Source organism: Macrotis lagotis, chromosome 8 (genome assembly GCF_037893015.1).
Source record: "Macrotis lagotis isolate mMagLag1 chromosome 8, bilby.v1.9.chrom.fasta, whole genome shotgun sequence".
Lineage (NCBI taxonomy): Eukaryota > Metazoa > Chordata > Mammalia > Peramelemorphia > Peramelidae > Macrotis > Macrotis lagotis.
The window spans coordinates 72,208,209-72,233,780 of NC_133665.1; the positions used below are offsets into that span (position 1 = coordinate 72,208,209).

The 25,572-nt window shown below is 34.6% G+C and overlaps 1 protein-coding gene across 4 annotated transcripts in view; it reads right to left on the reverse strand.

The window, feature by feature from the left end:
* Positions 1-25,572, reverse strand: part of PTPRD (protein tyrosine phosphatase receptor type D) — a 604,004-nt gene that overhangs the window by 69,782 nt on the left and 508,650 nt on the right. For all 4 annotated transcript variants that reach the window (XM_074197507.1, XM_074197506.1, XM_074197505.1 and 1 more), the window contains one exon: positions 9,440-9,615. In XM_074197507.1, coding sequence (XP_074053608.1) covers positions 9,440-9,615 — 176 coding nt within the window. The remainder of the gene's footprint in view (positions 1-9,439; positions 9,616-25,572) is intronic.

The window sequence follows — 25,572 nt, forward strand, 5'->3', positions numbered from 1 at the left end:
TTTCATCTCTCTGAAACTCAGTTTCCTCATTTAAAAAAATAAAGAATTGCACTAAATGAGTTCAAAGTTTTTACCTGCTCTTAGGCTATGGTCTTGTGATCCAAAAAGGAATTTGAAACAATGGTATATCTTAATTTCTTTTCTCCACTTCATATTTCAGCACAATTATTCACAAAAATCATAACAGATTGGTTAAAATTACTTCTTATTTTAGTTTCATTGTTAATTCTTAGGGAGGGAATAGTTTAATAGCGAAGTGAGCAAAAGTTAGAACAAGGGAAGAGGAAAACAAAATTGCCTAGATGGATGACATCAGATTCAAATAGAAATGGGATCATTAATTCATATATAAGGATCACTGTAGGCTGCATACTAATTTAGCTTTTAAAACATGTTATCTTTGTTTTATTGTATTTTTATTTATCGTGCAATTTATTTACAAATTACACTGTATTCTAGTTTAGGTGCACCACAGAGTATTATGGGTCATGTGTTGGAAACTGAGGGCCTTCACAAATGATTTAGAGGCAGACCACTTTAGTTTTGAATTCCATTTCTGTTGTTTAATACTTGTGTGTCCTTGAGAAAGTTAATGTTACACCTTGGCTGTTGAAAGAGAGTTAGATGGTATGATATATAAGGTCCTTTCTAGGTCTAACATCAGACTTCAAATACCTGAATAACAGAGGTTTAATTCATATACTTTGATGAGACCCTCTGGGACAGAAGACGGTCATTCTAAATTCAGTGTGTATATGTGTAAGTGTGTGTGTGTGTGTGTGTGTGTGTGTGTGTGTGTGTGTGTGTGTGTGTATGTGTATGTGTGTGTGTGCACATGCACTCTCTCTCTCTCATTTAGTGGATGAGGGTGGTAGAAAGCCTAGGAAGGACAGACACTAACAACCAGCAAGAAATTGGTGGCATTCTTTTCTGTTTTATCTGACACTGTGTCTGTTGAGAAGAGAAAACTAAGAGTGTGTAACTGGCTAGATAAGGAGCAGAACATCCTTTAGGCTGCCAGCATCATTCTTTGTGTTGCCAGTGTCCTATTTACATTAAGCATCCACCACTTTTCAAAAACAAACTCATACATCATTTGGAGACCAAAGGCAATGTTTGTGCTGCTGTTCCTCCAATTTGCTTAAGGACAGAGCAGTTTCTGTGGACCCAGATAGACATAACTTTAGGCAGCAATTGGAGAAATCAAATGCTCAAGGCCTTAGGTGCTTCTGTTTCTATTTGCAAAAGTACATGGCCCTGACATTTGGAAAACATTTGCTCCCCATTAAAATTATCGAACCCAGACTAACTTGAGAGATCAAGAAATAGCTTGCTTGGGCCAAAGTTATATATCCCTCTCCAAGTAGTGATAACTACGATGAACTTATTAAAGGTTTCAAAAGACATCTTTATTTTTAATTTCTATAGACCTAATACTAAGAAAAATCTCAATATTTTATTCAAGAGGGAAATACAATGATCATTTCTGAGCTCAAAAGGACCTTCAAGGTCACCAGTTTGTATATTCTTTACTTTACACAGGAAGAAACTGAATCCCAGAAAGAAGAAGGAAAAGTATTCATTAAGCACAGCCTACTTGCTAAGAACTATAATAAGAGCATTATAACTATTGCCTCATTTGATTTTGACAACAAGAGGACACATTTTGCAACTGAGGAAAGAGGTAGAGAAAGATTAAAATGATTTGTACAAAGTCACATAGCAAGTAAGTGTCTGAGGCTGGATTTGAACTCAGGTATTTCTGATTCCAGGAATAGTTCTCTATTGCTATATCCCCAAGGCAGAATATAAGATGAAGTGATTCATTCAAGATTGTACTTGAACCTAGACTACCCACCTAGGCCATTTTTTTTAAGCAAAAAAGGAACCAGAGGGATAAGATTTGGAGGGGTATGTGTCAGAGAAGTAAGCACTTCTATAGCTGAATAATTATCTAAAAAATTATAAAAATTAGTATTATTTATGTGGTTTTTGGAACTTAGAGAACACAAGGAAAGATCTAGAACAAGAATCTGGAATTTCCAATTTCTGGTCTTGTGTTCCCTCCACTAACAAGTATACTCAATGAGAGGCAATGTGCTTAATCAGTTTCCATTTTTAATGTTCAAACCTATTAGCATTTTTTTAATTTTACTTTTACAAGGCAATGGGGTTAAATAACTTGCCCAAGGTCACACAGCTAAGTATTAAATGTCTGAATTTGGATTTGAACTCAGGTCCCTCTGACTCCCCACTAGTATTCTTTAAGAGCAGCAGTTCCTGTGACCATGGTGTGAAATTAGTGAAGAATGGCTTTGTAATGTCACCCACAATAAAGAAACTTTTAAAGTGATGCAAAAACCTATTCTCTTCTTTGAGGGATTCTCCAAAACTGATCTAAGCCATTCTAATCTTCTCTTCCACTAAAAAAAAAAATGAGTTTTGCCACCTTTTTACTGTTCCTAGGTTAAGAATGAGACCTTATCAATTTATGTAAATAAAATGTTTTTTAAAGCAATTACTTAGCAATGAAATAAATGGTCAAAATGTAGATGATGAAAAAGGAAAAAGACAAAGACCTTTATAGAAATCACAGATTGTTTAATAGCCCTCTAACTATACCAGCAATCACCATATAAGATCATACTTCGAGCTTCTTGTTAGAACCAAATCTGGTTCGAATAGTGCTTGAAATCTTAATAGTCAGCCGCCAACAACAATATCCGACCACAAATAACACTCTTTGAGTAGAAAAAGCAGTTGTGGATACATACACACTTTACCCTTCTATGGGGTTTTCATTTTTTTCCAAACTGACTTTTACTTCTCTGTGTGCCTGCCCAGACCAATTTATATGCTGATTGGCATGCCACGTAACATGGAAACAATTAGGGAATTAGGGACCACATTCTAGGGCACAAGAGTCAATGAATTAGCCTAGAAGTAGGGGAATCTGGCAATGAGAATGGAAATTATGAGGACAAAAAAAATAACCCATCAGCAAATAACCTCACATCACAAAGTTAATATGATGGCCTTAGATTGCTTCATGTTTTCAGTGTTGCTTGGCTTTGGACACTGCCACAGCATTATTAGCTCAGTCAGCAACTGTATATATTTTCATGTTCATCTGTTTTTAGCTAAAATTTGGGATACTCTATACTGAAACTCATATGTAGACATGAACTTATACTTTTCTATTAATAGGTAGATTTTTGTTTGATATTGTCTTGCTGTTAAGTTTGAGATCAGGTTAAGTTAGATTACAAGACAATACAGTTTAAAATAATAAAGTATAAGGGTTCTAGTGGAAAGAGTATTGAATTTGGAGTGACAGGGCTTGAGTTCAAATTCTACCCCTGCCATTCCTTAACTATGTGGCCCTGGTTAAGTCACTTTTCTCTTATCTCAGTTTCTTCATCTGTAAAATGTGGTTCTTACTTTCCAGATCTAAATCTAGGCCACCTCCCCCCCTTTTTGAAAAACAATAAAAGGATAACTAATTCAATGTGACATTTTCATTTGATAAACTCAAATGCTAACCTTGTAAGTTTGCTAAGAAGGGGTTAGAGAAACAGGGGACTCAAGATAATGAAGCCACTCTCTCTTTTTGTCAGCTGAGACCCTGAAAGCTCAATGTGCAACAAAGGTTAAAAGGACTGGTGCTAAGCTATGGGGCTGAATAGCAAAACAGGGAATGGAGGAAGCTAGTCAAATGCAAAATTGAAAGCATGAAAATGGTAAAGCGATCAGGTCTCAGACAGGGAATTTTTCCAGTCTCATACAATAAATTCCTAATCTTGGACATGTGCAAAACTAGGCAGAAAAGCTGCATGCAGTCAAGAACATAGCATCATCCAATAGACGATTATCACTATAGATATTTCATGCATAGACTGCTTTTTTGTTCTGCATTGCTTCAAGTAAAGGCAATGTTGAAAGACAGAAAGATTTTTCTATCCCTGACTTTCTGCAGACTGGGGACAGATTGCCAAGCCTCCTGAACCAGTGGCTCCATTCTGGGACTGCTGTCTGAAGGGGCTCAGGAGAGCAGGAGCATGGCATGTTTTCAGCTTCTGGTTCTTCTTGACTTATAATGGAATGGAGTTCTAAATTGGGGACTGTGACTGAATTGGGTCCAGTGATTTTGTGAGGCAGGAGCTACTGTACCAGGAAACAGAATCCATTTCATTTTACAGCCCAGATTAGTTAGGGCAGGTAGATGGCATGGTGGTTAGAGCCTGGAGTCAGGAAGACTAGTGTCCTTAAATTCCATCTCTGGACTCAGGGTCTGGGTGATCCTGGGCAAGCCACTTAACACCATTGAGTGAGAATGAAATGGCAAACCACTCCAGTATCTCTGCCAAAATTAAAAAAAAAATTAAAAAAGAAAAACCCCTCAAAAATAAAAATAAATAAATCAGATCAAAGATCTGGAGGGACTAAAAACCCAACTGAACAGCAATAATAACTAGGTAATCCTATGAAGGATAGCTCCTCAGTCTACTCCCCTTTCATCTCCTCAGCACCCTTCCCTTCCTATACTTCTTCCTTTGTGTTAACTTCAAACTCTAATCTTTATCTCTTTCTTAATCTAAACTGAGTTTTAGATATTGGGAGGCAAGGCATCCTGGAGAGAGCCCTGGACTTGAGAGTTTTGGGGATCCAGTGATGTGACAAAGGAGAAGTCACTTAACCTTTCAGGTGCAAAACATTGTTGTTTAGTCCTTTCCAACTCCGCTTGAACCCATTTGGGATTTTCTTGTCAAAGATGTTGGAGTGATTTACCATTTCCTTTTCCAGTTTATTTTAAAGATCAGGAAAATGAAGAAGACTTAGATAACTTGCCCACAGTCACAGCTAGTGTCTGAAGCTAGATTTGAACCCTGGTCTTCTTAACTTCAGGTCCCTCCTGGACATCTAACTGTTCCAGGTGTAAAATAGAGAGCAATAGCAGTAGAATTGCCTCAAGAGAGTGGCCTAGGGAGGATTCACAGAATCAATCATTGAAATAAAGGAATTTGCATATAAAAGTCAACTTATTGTTCTCGTTCCTTTCACCCAAGGGAGTACTTTGCATTTTATCCAGATTTAAAGTGATACTGTCTGAGGTAGTAGATAGAGAAACTGCTTCAGAATTAAGAAGAATTGAATTCAAATTTCACCCAGGAGTCAAACTGGCTAGATGACCCAGGAGAAGTTACGTAACTAAGCATTGGAGACTACAAAATTGCAGAATAGCCTCCTATTTGCAAGGGATTCTCCTCATCTGACATTCTCTGCACCAGAAACCACAAGTTTAAAGAAAAGCAAACAAACAAATAGGACAAAAAATGTGGAATTTCTGGCACCAATTGGTAGTATTTTTTTTTTTTTTTACTTTTTAAGATTATCTTTACCAGGAAGTATTATTAAGCTAGTGAGTACCAAAAGGTTTGTCTTTGGTGGGGGGAGGGAAGGGAGGAGTGGGGGAGGAAAGGTAGAATATCAGGGAAATACATTGATTTGTAGATTTTTTAAAGTTGGAAATATTTTTCTAAGAGTTAGAACTCTTGTTCAAACTACTAATTTTACAGATAAAGGAAATGAAACTCAACTGGGCTAAATGTTTTCTCTAAGTTTATAAAGGCAGCAAGGAGAGAAGTTGGAATTCAAACATAGGTCCTTTGGTTATAAGTGCCACAAATTTCCAAGCTCCCTACAGAAGTGTACTGAAGTCATAATGTGTGTGATGTATAATCATTTCACTAGCTACACTATAATATGTTATTTCAATGGGCAAATATATTTCACTTTCCAAATTAAGATAGCAGGATCGAGTCTACTATTTCTCTTAGAAAGGGAATACTTTAGATACTTATATGGAAGACACTGTACTTCTAGTCAATAGAGAGTTGACTTCAGAGGCAGAAATACCTGGGTACAAGTCACATCCACTCTTGTGATCCTGGGATTTTCACTTAAACTTTCAAAGTTTAATTGCAAAAACATAAAAAGAAAAAACAAAACAAAACAAAAAAAGGTGGCTAGGTGGCTCAGTGGATAGAGCACTGGCCCTGAATTTAGGAGGACCTGAGTTCAAATCCAACCTCAGACACTTAATAATTACCTAGATCTGTGACCTTGGGCAAGTCACTTTACCCACTGCCTTGTAAAAAACAAACAAAAAAAGACAAAACAAAAAAAAAGTTTAATGGCAGAGAAGGTGCCAAACTGTATTAGCAGAGGGACTTTCCAAATCCTTAAATTCCCTATATTAGTTAAATCACAAAGCATACCTCTTTAGGTGAATTGCTCTCTAGTGATTTGGAATGGATTCAACTGATTTATGACTGCCATCCTTGATAAGGGAGAACCATATGTATTCAGGGGTGTGCTGATACATGTTTAATAACTGCTTCTCCCCAAACCTAAAATAACTTTTAAGCTTGATCTGCCACTCTTCCATTTTCTACATCATTTTTGTAAAGTTTCAAAGATCAATAAAATAATTAAATCCTGATTTATAGTATTAGCTAATTTCTGAAATATAAATGCTCACACTAGCTGACTCTAACACACCCTTGTCTGTATCTTTTGTTTCCAAATATTAATTTTTTTATTTAGGCACATTTTTAGAATGGCATTGATATATCCTTCTGATGAATCCTTCCATATGAAAATATCTATAGGAGGGTAACCAAGATGGTACATGCCTTAAGATAGAATATACCATATAAGGATAGGTTGATGATCGTGGTAATGTTTTTGCCTGGAGAAGAGAACACTTAAGAGGGTGATATAAGCTGACTTCAAGGGCAAAAGCCTGTCAGAGGGAAAAGGGATTAAACTTGCTTGCTTTGTCTCCACTAAGCAGAATAAAAAGCAATGAATGGAAATTGTAAAAAGGGCACATTTAGATATGTCAGGGGAAAAAAACAAAACTTCTCAACAATCTGAGCTGCTCAAAAATGGAACTCTGGGAGAGCCTCAGTTCCCCATTGTTACAGGTCAGCAACAAGATCTCTTGTTGAGGGGATTTCTGGTTCTTCTATAGATTGCACTAGATGACAAGTGAGAGTCTTTCCTACTTTAAAGTTACCAGCTATTGAATGTTTAGGAACTTTGCATTTAAACTCACTTACTGTCTACGGTCTGTAGAGTACAATATTTGGGAACTTAGAAAAGTACTGTAACCACTACTGAATAAAGAGTGAACTAGACCCTCCTTCTAATTGGTCACCTTATATCACATAATAGTGGGGAGGTTTAAGCTTTAAATGGCAATATGCAATCAGCCAGAGAACAGGCAGAATTCTATTTGGTTACTTCTAAATAAGCTTCTCTGACTCTGAGCAAAGGTAGTCCTGCATTGTTAAGATAAACCAGGAGTTCTTAAGTTACAATACCTTGTGTGGAGGACAGCTCATTATCATCTGATGTTGTCAAAGCTTCGGGAACCAGTAAGAACTAATTTTATTATTAGATGCAATTAGTGAGGAAAGGGACAGAATTTCATTTGGTTATTTCAAAACAAGTTTATGTGTATGGACTAATGAAGGTCTGCAATGTCAAGATAAAATGAGCATTTTTTGTGAAAGTGTCTTCTAGAAGAGACGCTTATTACCAAAAGGTATTCCTAACAGAACAAGGGAGTATATACCATGTTTTAGCACTTTCTGAGGTGTTTTTTCCTTATATTTTTAGTTCATATCATATAAAAAGAGCAAAATCTATTCAAAAATGGGCATAATCAAACTTGTTAAGTTAATACTTTTATACACCATCACAACATCAAGGAAACATTCATAGTTTGTTTTTTAAAATGAAATCCTTTCATGAGGAGTGAATGTGTAAATAAGCAAGTGGAGGTGGGTCATGAATTCTTTAAGGAAGGTTGTACAGAGAATATGATGTACTCATTGGGATTAACTTCAGAATCTTAGAAGTTTTAAAATTAGCTCACTTAAAACATCATCATTCCTTCCCAGTATCTTTGACAAGGCTTGACTCACTTTCAAAAGATTTTGTTGAACCTACTGAACTTCACACTTTCTGAATTCCTAGCCTTAGTACAGTAACTGAAGCTTGTTACTATTTTCAGATATCTAGATTTCTGCTTATGAATCCCTTGTGTAACTTTTGCCTCTTCTCTAAGTTAATTTTCCATATATATGCTGTGAAGGGCTTCTCGGTCGAATTATTACGGCTAAATCTCTATTTTCAGTAGATAATTGTAAGACTTCCCAGTTTGCAAATTCAAATGAGAATGCAGTAGTTGGCTCTCCTTTCATTTTTTTTTTTTGAGTCTCCCACAGCACCAATACTTAGGCTTCTACCCTGCAATGGTTTGAAACACCAAGGATCTTGTATTTTTTTTTTTAGATATATGTGGCTTGTCTGTATATGTATGGTGTGTGTGTGTATGTGTGTATAATCCCTGTGCTGATACTCATCCAGGGATCTCTACATCTATGATTGATGAAAGCTCATATTCATTTTGTTCTTTAAGATTTGTAAGGCATTCTGTGTACTCTCACTTTTCATGGAATAACTCTTCAAGACAAGTGACAGTATTTCATTACAGAAAAGGAAACTGAGGACCAGAGAAGTTGCTAAAAGTCACAAAGTCAGAGAGAGAGACTAACTAAAATGGGAGTTTAAAATCAGTTCTTTCTGACTCCAAGTCATAATTCCAAAGAATATGTTATACTATTTTGGTCAATAATCTTTTTGATTATAGTGTAAAAGAAAGAAAAAGATTCATCATTAGACAGCCAAACTTCTGGTGATGAAAGTCTGCTTACTAAGTATTAGACCCAAATAATTGCTATTTTGAATCTTTACTAAAGTCTTTCTGGTATTCATTCTGTATACATGCTTATAAGTGCCTCAAGTCACATCCAGGTTATTATGAGATTCAAGGTTGACCCTCTAATTACCTGCACCAATGATCAGTATGGGCAATATTATAGAAATCTATTCTTTGATACTGACACAGTCTAAGTATTCAGGTCTATCATTATTGTGGTTGCCCTGATCCACTTAGTCCCAGGATATGGATTAATTCAAGGTAGAGACTCTCTCACAGTGTTTTAGTCCTTCTTCTTTAGACCTCGCTTCATGCAAGACAGGTAGAAAAAGTTGAAAACATTAAAAACTATATTTTTAATTGCATTCATTTAAAAGCTTGTCAGTTCTCATTCAACATAAATTTTGGACAGAGGTTCAAGTTGGTCTTTATTTTCTCTAACTTCATTGTCTATCTCCTTGGATTTTATTTTTTGAAATCACACATCAGAGTGACATGAGAGCATTTCCCATTGGCAAACCCAGTAGAATTTTAATGAATGTTTGCCTCTATCAAGAGCTACTTGTTTCACATCACAGTTGATGGTTGTCTGAAAATTAAATCTCAGGGAAAGGTCAGCTAAAAAATCCAAACTTGCTTTTTTCTTACCCTGGATCTTTCCTCCAATTTTGTCATCATGACAACGGTTGCTCCTCTTTGCTCCCACATCATCCTCCAGAAGTCTCCAAATGTTTCTGGGAGTGATCCTTGGGTTGCTATATAGGCATTTTGTTTTCTATAGCCATCTATGTAGTTGGCATTGACATAATCACTTCCTGGTATCCCTGCAAATAAATAGGATTTTTTGTCAGTTGGCTTATATGAGTAAACTACAATGAAACATGATATTAGTAAAGATATTGAAACTATATAGCCTATGAGGAAAAAAAAAAGGAGGATCTTATGATGACTTTTTAAAGGTATAGATTTTGTGTTCAAAAAATCCTCCAAATTATTTGGCAAAAATAAAAAATATAATAATGAAAGCACTGATTATTTCATTCTTTATAATATCAGTGCCTCACATAACACTTGGAAATTGTAAGTACTTAATAAATGTTAACTGAATGCATGTTTGAGTGAATGATTGATTGACATCTATATTGCACTTTCATGACTTCAAAATCATTTATATCCACTACTTCTTCTGAGACTTAGAATAACCCAAAGAGGTAGATGTCATAATTTCCATTTTTCAAATGGACAAGCACAACATAGTTCTAGTAACTTGCTCACTGTCATAGAGTTTCTAAGTGTTAGAAAATGAATTCATTTCTCGGTGTTCCAGATGCTATAAATCCCAAACTCATTTACTAGCCCTTCAGTCTCAATGTGCTTATCAAAGCAAATACAGTTCTCAAGAGGTTAGGATACATACCACTGCAAAAATAAGAAAGCACCTTTAAAAGACAATGATCCTATCTGAACACAATCTTCCCTCATGTCCAAGACCACTATTTTGCTAAAAGTCAAAGTTCTTGTCAAAAGATGCTCAAAAGATAAATAAAAAGCAGCACAATTGTCAGTAGGCAATCTTTTCTCTTGCTTTTTCTGGATTTCTCTATAACTTTTTCCTATAACAAAATGTCATTCACAAAGGAGAAAAAAATAACCTGACCACATTGTTCACTCATCTTCTAACCCCACCCTGTCCCACAGAAAAACAAAACTGTTTTAAAACAACCTAGTAAAGGTTGTTACACTCACTGGCAACCACTTGTATTTTTATTTCTACCATTCTTGATTCCTGTGGTAGAACTGTCCTCTCAAGAAAAGTAATCTAAGTCAGATGTCAGTGAGTGGGCCCTGGGATGAAATATCACAAACACCCGCTGCACCAAAAAAGGCCTTTTTAGCAAGGACAGAAATATGCTATTGGTTGTAACTTTACTCAACTATTACTGCTATTTATTCATAAAGCAGGCAAGACTCTGGCAGCTGCTTCTTGATGCAGATTCTGTGGTTCTCAGACACTGAATAACTGTGGCTAGATACTGCAAACAGTTGTTTCAGGTCAGGAACTTCTGAGCCAAGCCCAGTCCTGCTTCAGCAAAGATGACACTTGGAACTCCAAGTATGGGTTGGTTCTTAGTCAAGAGTCAGTCACCTGGATGAGATTTGTTTCTACTTGATTGCATGGAGAAACCTCACATTCTCAAATTTCCATTTGGTAGTTACTAAAATTAAAAGACTTCATACAGAAAATTCTGGCTAAGAGCCTAACTCAGCTGTCCATCAACTGAAAACTTTTTTTTTTTCAAGAAATTCAGAGTAGAGAAATCTGGGTTAATGATTCAGAAAATACATCTGCTGGGCATTGTGCCATATTTCCCCCTTATCATGGATAACAAATGTTTCTGTACAATGTATTTGAGGAAAATAGAGGTCAACGTGAAATCTATACCTAAAGGAAAGAAATCAGGTGAAGCCAACACTTGCATAAATTTCAATCAATTACATAATGAATTATCTTTTGACACATCTGTTAGACTTGCACGGTAAAAGTTTTCTCTCCCTCTCTTTCCATCTCTTTGTGTCTGTATGTCTATTTCAATGGGCACTGGATGAAGCTCTCTCTCTCTTTCTCCTTTCCCCTCTTTCTCTTTTCTGGCAAAGAGGTAACTAGTGAATTAAATAATTTTTTGGATGGTTACTTTTCCTATTGCCAAGAGCACTAAAACTTAGTCTGAGGATTATTATTAGAAGGTATGAATTTTGCAGTACAAACTCCTTTTTACCAAAAAGAGGGAGAAAATTTTATTAATCTAATGCATAAATTAATCTTTTTAATCTTTCTAAGTATTTTGATTATTTTAGAGTCTAACTAGATTCATGTCTTAGCTTAAGCAATTGGTAGTTGCTTCTTTTGAAAATCAATCTTTTTCCTCTCTTTCCTAGGCCTCAGTTTTCTTATCTACCTATTAACCTTATATGTTTGTTGAGAGAAAAAATGTTGTAAGCTATCAAATGCTATATACATGCATTATTTCTATCTTCTAGAATGGGAATCAAGAAGACTGGATTGAAACAAAGCTTGAGCAGTTACTAATTTTATGATTATGAGTAAGGCAGTCTCTTTGAACCTCAGTTCTACCATTTTAATGTCAGTTTAATAACAATTAAAATAAATACCTCAAAGAGGAATTTTTTATAATTTAATTTATAAATCACTATATAAATTTGATGAATTATTAATATTATATTCATTACATCTCTACTGAGATACAGATAATCTAAAGAGGTGGCTGCTAAAATAAAGCTTCCTTCTACCTGATCAGTAGACTTGGATGAGAAGAAATTCCAACTGAGTCTTGTAAAGGAGGTAGGCAAATCTTTCTGCAACTGAAAAATTGCATGAGAGACTACAGCATAACTAAAATATGATTACCCTGTATTTTAACAGTACTAAAGTATGGTTTAGCAAGCTATTCTTAATGCCATTATTTTCATATTTTTCTCTGTGTGTATGAATGTGCGTATGTCCATTTACATATTATTGAAAGGAAGGAATATTGCTTGCCAGTCCCTTGTATCCCCCAAGTTTTTCACAATATTAGACATATAATAGATGTTTAATAAATGTTGATTAACTGATCTATGAAGAAAAAGAGTTTGTCAGTAGGGAGGTCTTAATTCTTTAAAACAGTAAAGCCAAACTTAGGAAGTGAAATGAAATAGCAGAACATTCCAGAGACTAGCGTCTTTAATCACAATAAATATCAGGAGAAATATTGGCCAATAATTGAGTCACTTAAACAAAAGAAAAATCAATTCTGTCTTCAGCCTCAATGCAAGGACCTGTTTTTAAGTTATCTGTCTAAATGGTCCTGTTGTAAATTTAATTTTTAATTCTTGGACTGCCTGTTAAAAAAATTATAGATTTTGAGCTGGAAAGAAATTCAGGAAGTCATCAAGCTTAGCTTCTTCTTTTTACAAATAAAAAAAAACAAGACTGAGAAAAGTTGGTTTAATACTACTGCTAATAAAAACAAAAATAAAAATCATAAAATAACATGGATATAGCACCAATTTTGTGCCAGGAACTGTGATAAACAATTATTATCTCATTTGATATTCATGAAAATTCTGCAAGATAATTGCTATTACTGACCCCATTTTACAGTTTAGGAAATTAAGGCAAAGAGATACTATTCCAGGATCACAGAACTAATAAGGGTCTGAGGCTGGATTTGCGCTTAGGTCTTGACTCCAGGCCTGGATTTCTGTCCAATGGGTAATGGATGACATTTTGTTGTTCCATTGTTCTTCAGTCATGTCTGACTCTTCATGACCCCATTTGAGGTTTCTTGGCAAAGATACTCCAGTAGTTTGTCATTTCCTCCTTCAGCTCATTTTTCAGGCAAACAGGGTCAAGTGACTTGTCCAAGTTTACCCAATTAGTAAGTCCAAGGCCAGATTTGCTCTTGGGAAGATGAATCATTTTGACTCCAGGCTTAGCACTCTATCCACTCTAACAACTATCCATCTAATCAATGACTTGCCCAGGGTCAAACAGTTAGTCAGAAGAAAACCTGGGATTAGAACCCAGGTCCTCTGACTCCAAACCCAGTGTTCATCCTACAACATAAGGCAGACTCCTGTAACTCCCATATGATAACTATAAAGCATAAGAACACTAACCTGGGTTGGGTCAGTGAGAAGAATGAGGAGCCAAAGAGGCACTACTTTAGTTATTTTACATCAGTAACAGACAATCTGGAGTTCCAGGAGATAGAGTCAAATACTAGAAATCTCTTCTGTTTGGGTAGGTTCACAAACCCAGATCTAGTTTTAACCCTAATATGTATGAATGTATGTATTTATATGGATTATTTTGAGTTTGTAATAGGTAAAAATTTCCCTTAAGAAATTTAGAACTGGGCAGCTAGGTGGCACAGTAGATAGAGCACTGGCCCTGGAGTCAGGAGGACCTGAGTTCAAATATGATCTCAGACACTTATTAATTGTCTAGCACTTAACCCCAATGCCTTAATAAATAATTTTTTAAAAAAAATCCAAAAAAAAAAAGAAATTTAGAACTGCAAAAAAGTGAGTTCAATGAAGTTTAGGATTAAAGGAAGACAGAGGCTTTCCCTTGTGGAAGCAAAAGTATTCATCCTTTATAATCCATTATGCCTGTGACTGTTGTCTGTGTGTGAGGACAAGACTGATGAACAACAAAGACTCTTTGCACACTGCAGGCCAGCAGTATGGCAATGGTCCCTGTGTTTGCATCTGTCACTGCTCTGGGCAGTCTGGAACTCTGGGAGATTCAGCTTCTACCTTTATCATCTTACTGCTTCTTTTAATTCAAGAAAAGCCAAAGCATTTTAAATCTGTATTTCAGGGTGGTCTGCTTATTGCTGTTGTTTATACAGCTTCAGCAAGTCACCAGTGAGTGGTATTTTTTAAAAATTCTCTTCCTATATATCTTATATTAGTAAATGTTCTTTCTTTTAGAATTCAAAAATATTTCCATATATGACAATCTGTGAGCAAAAAGTCCTCAAGTAAAGGACAAGCACATTGAGACAGTTCAGAGTTACTAGTGATTTATTATACTATATATTCAGCTAATGAAATAATCAATATTTAGATAGAAAAAAATAATTACAATTAAATTCTGATTCTCCATGGTAGTAAGTCAAGAAATATAGAGGACTGAGGATTTCACTTCCAAGAAAGATTGAAGGATGAATTCTGAATTGACTTACATAGAGGGTGCAAGCAATATTTGTCTTTTTGCTACATAGAAGACAAGGTAAAAGAATTCAAAATATGGCCTGCTGTTCTATGAAATGAAGTGTTGATGGGGAGAAAATTGGAAGAAGGAATTCAAGGTGGGGGGGAGGATATGGAAAGATAAAGGAGAATTCTGACCAGTTTTAAGAAGTTAAAAGATGGAAGGCTTATTGACATGAATATCTAAATCAAGAAGGAACTCTTGCAGATGTTGAATGTGGACTCTGATGTGCATCGATAGGCACCATCAAGTGAGAGAAAAGCTACCAGGAAGTGAGAGAAGGAAAGAAGTCCAGTACCGGTGGACAATAGCTCCCTACTGAGGGATTAGGACAGCAACAATAAAGAACTCTTGCTATCTTTCTGGAGTATGCCTTCAGGTTATATTGGAGAACCTCCAAAGCCTTGTCAAACCTGAGGACTACTAATACTTATGGTTATTGTTTTAAGCACAAATGAGACTGTCAGAAAGAAGCTTTAAAAAAATGGCTAGAATTATTTTTATTTATTTTTTGGCTAAGAATTATTAAATGATCTGGGCAATAAATTATAGACATGGGGATGTCTTCATTCTGCTATCAGTCAACATCAGGACTTTCAAAGAAATATCTAAGAAATAAATAGTTCTTTAAGAAGGGGCTATCTGAAAAAAGATCATTTTTTTTTAGGTTTTTCCAAGGCAAATGGGGTTAAGTGGCTTGCTCAAGGCCACACAGCTAGGCAATTATTGTCTGAGGTCCTATTTGAAGTCAGGTACATCCTGACTCCAGAGCTGGTGCTCTATGTACTGTGCCACCTAGCCACCCCACAATGATCGTTTTTTATGGAAAATCCTTGCACATACCATTAAAAGGATAATTAGTGAATTTCTAGAAGGAGCAACAATGACTGCAAAAACTCAGGATAGTTTCATTATGAAAAGGCTGAGCCACATTAATCTCACTTGCTTTTTAGACAGGGTTGTTAGACTGGTAGACCAAGAAAACTGCCATAAAGAAAGTTTATTTAAATTTGAACAAAGAATTTAACAATCACTCATGCTATTCTTATGGGGGAAGGAGGAGATAGGGGTGGATAATAAAATAGTTAGCTACAATAATGGCTATAGCATTAATGATGACTTACTGTCCAGGCGCATTTCAATGGTAGACCTATGTTTCTAGGAAGGTGAAGAAATAAGTTCAAGAATTCCTGGACTCAAATGTTCAGGGTAGATTTCCTAAATTTCATACTTCTTGGGGGAAAGGAAAGGATTACAAATAGAAGACCAGGATTGCTCAATGAAAATCATTCTTCTTGAAGAAATAAAGTCATGCAAAGGCAGAGGAAGGGACAGACAAAAGATAGGACATCGCCAACTCTGAGATAAATCACCTTGAGTTCCTGAGATAATGAAGATCCATGAAAAGGGTCCAGTAAATTCAGCAATGGCCACCCCTCTGTCTCATAAGTGAATTATCTCCTAGATCCATTTTAAGGACTAGTTGATTTAAGTATGGTTTTATATCTGTTTATAGGTTCTAGTGAATATTCTGCATCTTATGACTTTTTATGTGGACAAAAATAAAGATTTTTTTATACATGATACTCACATATTGCATAACTGCAAAATTTGGGGTTCTATAAGACTCTTACCACATTTAGGGAAATTTAGACACAAACTCTATCTTACCATTATTTTAGATATTAGTTCCAGCTGGAAGCACTGGGTCAAAGAAAGAAAATGAAACCTGCCCACAGGAATAGATCCAGTCCATGTGGGTTACTACCTCTTAGGACCCCTGGGTCATGAAATATATGTGGTTACATACAATACATTTTTCAGAGAACAGTAGTAAATTAGAGAGTGGAAAGAGGATGGCAATCACCATGGTAAAGGGCCTTGAAATCATGCCTTAGAACAACTGAAGAATTTGGGATGTTTAATTTGAACAAGGGGAGATTTGAATTCTTGGATTTGAAGGGTTAGCATGTCGAAGTGGAATTAGGATTGTTCTCCTTAGCTCTAAAAGGGAAGACCAGGGGGGCAGTAAAAATCTAAAGGAAAAACTTTCTATCTACCAACTAGAATCATCAAAAAGTGTAATGTTTTGATTTAGAAAGAAGTTGCTTCCCTTTCCTTTGAGGTCACCAGTGGAGGTTGAATGATCCCATGTTTTGTGCAGGCATTTTTTTTGGTTACAATTTGGATTAAGTGATATCTCTACCTGAGATTATTTTATTGATTGATGATTTTGACTTCATGATTGTCACTAAGAGGAAAGGGTAAATTTTAACATCTAGAATGGATAGAATGGATGACATCTAAACCCCTTTAAGCTTTATATATACGGCTTTATGTTAAAATTTAATAGTAATTCATTAAATCTGAATTCAGAACTGCCAGTACTAAATTTGGAAATAACATGTGAAAACAAAAAAGCATCAATAAAACATTTTTGTAAAAATAAATGAAAAGTGCTTTAGAGACACAAACATTACATATATCACATTAATGTCAGAACTAACTTATTTTCTTAGGTAATTTTTTTCTTTACTATTGCTGTGTATTATTATTATTATTATTATTATTATTATTATTATTATTATTATACTTTCCATGAGCAGAAATCAATTTACTTTGAATTTTGCAATTTCAATTATCTGATATTACCTGCTCCTAAAAAAATTTAATAAAATTATTTTTGTACTTAATTATTAATTACAATAATAAAATATGACTTCTCTACTTGGACTCTCATCTCTACTTCTCTGTTTCTGTCCCTTGGGTCCCTAGACACATGTGAGTGAGTTTTGGCCTTATCCTGCCAATGTTCAGATTTCCACATCATTCTTGTAGCCACATGGGTAACATCTTACCCCTTTTTGTACTTTATTTGTTAACTTCTTCCTTTAGAATATAAGCTCACAGAGCAGGAACTGTCTATCTTGCTTATAGACTATACTTGTTTATCACCAGTACTTAGTAAGTTCCTTTGCCTCTTTTTATATCCCCATCATTTAGCAATTTTCCTGGTACATTTTAGGCTCTTAATGCATGTTTATTGATTGATTGATTAGTATATAGGATGGAATATATAATTAATTAATAAATAATCTAACTTCCTCTCTGTATGATTAAGGACAACTAGATAATATTTCTGATGACTGCTTTATATAACTAAAATTAAAGTCAACAAAATATAGTCAGACATGTCATCAAAATCCCTTATAACAAAAGACCAAATAATGAAAGGGTATTTATGATATGTAAAAAGGATATGAATAGCTCCATTTGTACCACTGTAAATAATAATACATGGCATCCTTTAATTTAACATTAAAGCCTCCCCAGAGAAATTCATCAATGTGAAAGTAGATATTATTCTAGTCATATTGGAAAAAAAAAGATGAAAAGGCATATTGTATTCGGTTATAAAGACAATCACTGGTTAAGCCCAAGTACATGTGGACAGGTATTTCTGATGTATAATAAACTGGGTTTGGAAATGAGTAGATAGGGTTTAGGTTAGGTCATATTTGGGAAAGTAATGCAATATTTTCACTGATCTCAAGCTGCTCCATGCTGCAAAAGTCTAGTCCTTTATTTTATTTCATTTTTTTTTATTTTTAGGTTTTTGCAAGGTAATGGGATTGAGTGACTTGCCCAAGGTCACACAGCTAGGTAATTATTAAGTTCCTGAGGTCTCATTTGAACTCAGGTCATCCTGACTCCAGGACTGGTGCTCTATTCACTGCCACCTAGCTGCCCCCAAAATTCCAGTGTTTTAACACCAATATTCTAACACCATTTAACACTGAATTGTAGCATACTATTTAACTCTGAATTGTAGAATACTATTATCTCAGAATAATTAGGATTACAAAACTCTTATAAATAGAAGATCTGGCTTGAAGTTTGAAAGACTTGGTTGAAGGCCTGCCCTAGGGCCTTCAGATCACAAAGAGTTCTCCAAGACTCTAAGTTATAGACAAATTGTTGAAATGCAGCAGTGGAAGGACTTTCTTAATTCTTTTGAATTTAAACTCCTTTTGTATATGAATTTGTAGGTCTTGACTAAAGAAACAACCTTAAGGATAAGGAAAAGATGCATGATGAGCACAAGAAATTTGTAAGATACTTTCAAGGATGATGACTTCTAGAAGTGTGGAAGAGATTACTGGGGAAATACATGGTAAGATTTTCCTTTGTTGAGATTGAGAAGCAGTAGATGTACAAAAGTTACTAAAATTATAAAAGAATAAAGGGATGATATCAGCACCTGGGTCAAATCCTCTATGGAAAGTCATAGACATGGATCATAGAGGACTAGAAAGCACACAAACATTAATCTCATGGATCCAAGATTTTATTCAAGTAGAAGAATTAAAAACATACGTTAACTAGTAAGACTATAATCATATTTTAAAGTGGCCATACTTAAAAAGAAATCAAAATACTTGGATTCTACTCTTTATTTTTCTACAAAACAGTTGTGCAACTTTGGACAAATGAATAATGTTTTCTAGATTTCAGTTTTCTAAGTTATAAAATATGAAGAGGTTAATAAGTTCCTTCTAGATCTAATAATGACACATACTCAGTTATCATGACCTCAGAGTGCTATCTGCAGATATTGCAAGATAAACAAAGGTCTTGTGCCTTTCAAATTAGGGTGGCAAATGAACACTGGCATTCTTTAAAGAGATTCCCATCAATTCTATTTTTAACACTGTAGGGATCAGTTTTTATCCTGCTATGTAGCCAGATTCCTAAACTGGTGGGCTGGAGGTCAGGTTGCTATAAATCCAGAGAGAAAAGCTTTGTTTATGTAAGCATTTATGGAAAGACACAGTGGAAGGAGAGAATTCCTTTCCTGGTTCTAGAGGGTCTAAAGAACAGTGCTGCAAAGATAAATGGGAAGAATAGTATTGAATCAAATATTTATTTCATTTTTTTAATGCCTCTATAGTAGTTTTAAAAATCAACAGCAGAATTCATTTTCAGGTTTATTTTTTAAAAAAGGTTTGTTTTTAGCTCAACCTGTTCTTTCAATTCTTATTCCCACTTGGGATCCTGAAGTGGTCAATTCTGAAGGGAAAATAGGTTTCTTCTGCCACAAAAACACAAACAAACAAACAAACAAACAAACAAAAAACCCACTTGATTCTAGTTCACAGAGAAGTACAGAACTTGTTCTGGCTGTTAATGATTCAGAAAGAACATTATTTTCATTTTTCTACTCCATGTGAAATTTGGAATTTAGAAATTAATAAAATTCAGGGTTAACAGCTGTGCAGAAAAGTTAACTGCTAACGAGAAATAAAATCTAGCATTCTTTCGAAATTTATGTTTCAGTTATTTGTCACATGAAAGGCTATTTCTAATTTGCTAGATTGAAGTAGTTTATTTGCAAACAATCCAGAGGAAATATTGTTTTCCACAAAGACAAACCCATTTAGTTGCTTCATCACTGTAGTTGGGTCAATAGATCCTTTATCTCTATGATGAAATCTAAAATCCTCTGACTTCTAAAGTCTTTCATGACCTGGTCCATTCTACCTTTCCAGTGGCCTTATATCTTTCATGTGCCATGTTATCCAGTGATCTTCTCTTGAACAAAACACTGAATATTTCTGTCTAGAATTCTTCCCATTCTCATCTCCACCCCCGGCTTCCCTAGCTTCCTTTAAATCCCTGTTGAAGTTCCATTTTTAGAATGAAGACTTTCCCAAATCATTGAATGTATTGACTTCCATCTGAGATTATCTCCCATTTATCCTCTGTGTATTTTCTTTGTATCTAGTTGTTTCTATGTCTCTCCCATTAGACTCTAAAGTCTGTGAGGTTAGGGATTGTTTTTGTCCTTTTTTATCTCCAGTACTTATTTAGCAAAAAAAAGCCTGGCATAATAATCATATAAATGCTAGTTGACCTGGCTTGGCTTCTTTTCCTCTTGAAGAGATCATTTCCTAAAGGCTTTTTGCAAAAGTCATGTTTAACTTAGCTACTCTAAGAATAGGTTAAATTGGCAAATGTGTGCTTTTTCTATGTAACTAAATCAAAGAAACAGGTCAGAGTGGCAAGATAAATTCCCAAAAGACTTTTAATTCCAATCAATTCTTAAGCATGTATTTTTGCTTGCCCTTTTATTGTCCTAGAGGACCATAACATTAAGGAGGTGATGCCATGGTGTGCGAGGGAATTGGATTTATCTACAAGCTCTTCCTCTTTGAAAACTGGCTGAGTTCCAGCTTGCCAACAACTGACCCGAGTTGAGAAGTTCTTAGGACTGATAGAGGGTGTGGATATGAACATCTGAGCAACAGTTGGTCTGCGTGTGTGTCTCTGCCTACATTCCAAAGCTAACTAAAAATATTCAGGGGATTACCCACACCTGTGCTTGCTTCTGATTACAGAATTGGGAAGCACTTTGTCCACAGACACATTATTCTGTGGTCTCACACTGTAACTAATTTGTGAATCACATTCAGAGACCTTTTAATCTATATTATACAAGAGGGCATTTTTTAAATGCTTGCAACTTCATCCTTCTAGCTTCTGCTTACCTTATTTCAAGGAAGTTTTCAAGACTCCCTAACTTAAGAAATATAAGCTATTTTATTCATAGGAAGCAATTCCCATTTGTTTCTTTAATCAAAATGTTATCCTTTAGGTTGAATGCTCTTTTCCAAGTGTTAAACAAGAATCCCCTAGCAAAGAAAATTATTATTACTGAATTCTCTAACAGCTAACACAATGCCTATAACACACAGGGAACATAGCCACAGAACAAAGAGTCAAATGATAGGTTTTTCCAGAAAGCATCTTTTCCTATATCTGCTATTGATCAAGTCTGTAGGAACACAAAAATCACTTTCTATTTCTAGACCTCAGTTTTATTATCCGTAAAATAATTAATAAAATAAGAACCCAATAAGTAAGTTTACTAAGAGAAACTGAAAGTAGCGATAAAAAAGTAATTTCTTCTCAAGTTTATGTTTTACACTTTCACAAGCTATATTGAAATGACAATTATTAGAATAGCAGCAAGTTAAAAATGTGATGTTCATAGGTAAGTCATCAGCACTCAGTATTAGAACTTGTGATGGGGATTGGAGATATCAGTACTATATACTTGAACTAACATAGAAAGTTGCCATCTTAAAAAGTGGTAATTGAATGTTACATTTTACCTACATCTAAGCACTCTGTGAAATGACTTCCATTCTTCCAAAGGCTAAGTAGATTGATTACTCTTTCTAGCTAAGACACATGCAACTATAAACATTCATCTGTGTATGGTTCAAAAAGGGAGATCCTGATAGCTTTAAAAAATTTTAAAAATTCCAAAGTAACAGGATTAAATCTCTTTGTGCTTATAAACAATTAATTTAAGAAAATGCAATAAGTTGGAAATGCTGATGAAGCTGTATTATAGACTTAAATCAATAGCTGATGAGATGAAGGTCTGGTGAATTAAATGAACTAAAGTTGGTAGAGGGCAAAAATAATAAAAAGTATCTCCAAAAATAATTCTTTTGCTACAAGATACATTTTCTGAAATCCAGAAAAAAAATCCAGCATAAAAACAGTCACAGAGTCAAGCTGAAAACTAAAAAAACAAAAGGGAAAGAAGAGATTATAGTTAACAAGGCTACATGTAAAGTGTCAGATGGCAACTATCAAAGGGATTTTATCAGGAGACAGATAATAACTTAAATTCCTAAGTGACAGAACTTCCTACAGAATGCTTTTCTTTGCCACAATTAATTAAAATATTGCACCAGGCAACATAAACAATTCTCCAAAATGCTTCATTTTGCTTGAACAGTTGTTTTCATGTATTTTTCCACCTAGTGAATTTATAACAGCTTTGTAGACACCGTGGTTTGTAAAAAGGGCTCTCGAAAGAGGGCATTATAAAATGGCTGGGATGGGCAACATGCTAGTATGTCAACCTGTGCTGACAGCTGTTCCTAGCCAGAGAGCAACTACAGAAACTGACTGAGGAGAACCTTCTCATCTTGACTTAAATATTAAAAAACTCGTGTGGTGGCATACAACTGGTGAATCAATATTGTAGAGTAATAATAGCAGCTTCTTGCCTTTCTTTTATTAGATTTATCTTATGGAGGATGATTCCCCTGGGAAACACTTTCCCATTTTAAAGGTGCTAAATTGCCCATCACACAAATAATCAAGCTGTTGTAATATGATCTATATTATTTACACTTGGATTTTCCTGAATTGCTTCTATTATGCAAATCAAACAGCAGATGATACATTTTAGATTTCCATTTAAAAGGACACATCTCCCCCTTTTTACAATTTGTTGCACAATTACTTGGCTGGTCTCCATTTATCAAACATCAATACTTTCTTTTACTTCACAGATTATTTCAAATATATGCAGTTTTCTCATTTATGCATTATGAGGATGAGATCATACTATATCAGGATCCTAACTAATTTCATTCCTGCCCTCACCCACAAGCTCTTTTATTCAAAGAACTGTAAAAAGCCTGAAAGACATTTCCTCTGGATTTAAATGTTTAAGGAGAAATATAGAATCTTTTTAAACTGAAGTTTCTAAGAAAGAGAGGAGTAATATGGAGAGTGGACATTCATTAATGTACCTGGGAAAATATGATCATAGATTTTGAGTTAGAAGGACTCCTCAGAGACTATCTACTCCAACCCTTTACTGATGAGAAAACTGAGCATCAGGGAAGTAAAGTGACTTGTCAAAATAATAAGTGAAGAGGCAGGTCTTCTGACATCACAAAAAATGCTTTCCCACTCCATTACATTACTTACAATTCAAATTCTAGAAATATTTACCATTAAAATGCAAAACCCATTGTGTATGTTTGTATGTTTTGTGTATGTGTATTTAACCTTAGCATCACTGAGGATTATGGAATTTTAGTATAAGATGTCCTTTGGAGACTATCTAATACAGTTCCTTTAATAGGAGACTAAAACTGAGAGAGAGGAAACTGACTTTCCAAGGTCACCCAGGTAGCTAATAGAAGAGCAGGGAGGAGAGCCCAGCCTTTCTTATTGACAAACTAGTACACTTCATTGCTCTTATTTTAAACTATTTCTAAAGTAACCAAAAGAATATCTAGAAAAAAGATAGTGTACTACAGAAGTGTTATATTGTCCAATATTGCTTGTTCCTTGAAAAAATATACTTCTCATTAGGCCACTTATAAATGCTACTAAGAAGCCTTGAAGTTTTCATGGGAAACTTTGGAAAACAGTAATTTAAGCCCAAACAAACAAGATTTCTAGATATTCTTCATGGATAAAACAGTTAATTCATAATTGGGGAAAAAAAAATCACAGTGTGAAGACATTGCCACTGGGCTTTCTTCTGCAAAATTCCTTCTTTAAATTATTATTTCCATACAAAATTTCCAAGCTCCTTACATGTATAGACATCATGGAATCAAAAGAAGATTAAATGACTTCAAAAGTGAGAAATAAATTGAACACCATTTACATGCAAAATATAAACTCTTCTAAAAGATACAGAGTTCTTTAATAAAGAAAATGATTGTATGGAAAGTAAGTTAAGTTATAAAGCATAATGATATAAATATAAATTAGCATTTCAACATTCCACAGATGATGGATATGATCAACTAAAAATGGGAGGGGAATTAAAATTGTTAGATCACCAGTTGAATATAACTTAATATAGCAGCAATAATAATAACAGCAAAAAATAACAATAGGTTTGTGAGAAGAGTACAGTTTTAATTTCTCTATTTCCAAATTGTTATGATCTGGGAAAGATTATTGCTTCTTCAGTGCTGCCATCTTTTATCTCTAGGAAATAGAATATACTTGAGGATAAACTGCAGATAATAGGGTACATAACCAATATTAGTTAGACTGAAGTGAATTGTTGAATTTATAGAATATTTGAATCTGAAGAGACTTGAAGTTTCTAATTCATTTCCAATATGGGACTCACTTTGGGAAATTGGGTTTAAAATAAAAGATATATTTTTCATTTGATTCTAAATATTTGGCTTTTTATACCTTAACAAGAGCAGATATTTATCAGTCTCTTTTTTGGAAGGAAAAATATACTTTTCTGTTCCAATATCATTTACAGTGAAGATGGTGGGAAAGTAGCTTGTAAAAGACTAACAATGACAAAGAAAGTCAAGTGTAAAGAGTAGATAATACTGAATGACCTAGTTTAGGGAGAAAATAATCCTACCACAAAGGAGTCTGACAGTGGCTCTGTGTAAGACCACTATAGATCTGTTCCTAGAATCCAGTTCACATTTGTAGTCTCTTATATCATATTCTTGCTTTTCATAGTGGAGTAAAGAGTCTTGGATTTTGGATATTTAAGACTAAATTGCTGATATTTCTTGGAATTATCTGAAACTAAAGGATGACCATTGATTTGCTTAACATATCTACAGAGTGATAGTATGAGGTAAAACATAAATAATCCTCATCCAGGATCTAAGAGTAGTCTTAAGTGCTACTGAAGGTTTTTGAATAGGGGAATAATATGAAAAGAAATAAAATTGCAATTTATAAAAGACTAGGAATAAATGAAAGTTTTACTAAGAAGGCTTTTGAGAAGATTTCCAATCCCATAATATATCATGTAGAATAAAAACTGTGGCATTATTGCATTGGTAAATAAAAGATAAGTAATTAGATGTAAATAATATTCAATGAAGCAGGATTCATAAACTATCTGTCCCAAAAGAATTTCCCATTGTCCCACAGATAATTAGCCTTGGCAACCTAATTTTTGAAGAGGCTTAGGTCAAGTTTCTTTAGTTTGTGAAATGGAAATTGAGTACCAACTAATTTGTTATTAGAGGGGAATCATAACAGAAGATCCTATTTCTCTTTATAAATCAGTTTTGCTTCGTTTTAACTAAAAAATAAAATATATGTCAATTGGACAGCTACTTGTTTCAATTTAACAAACATCTATAAAACACCCACTATATGTAGGCTATTGGGCTAAGTTCTG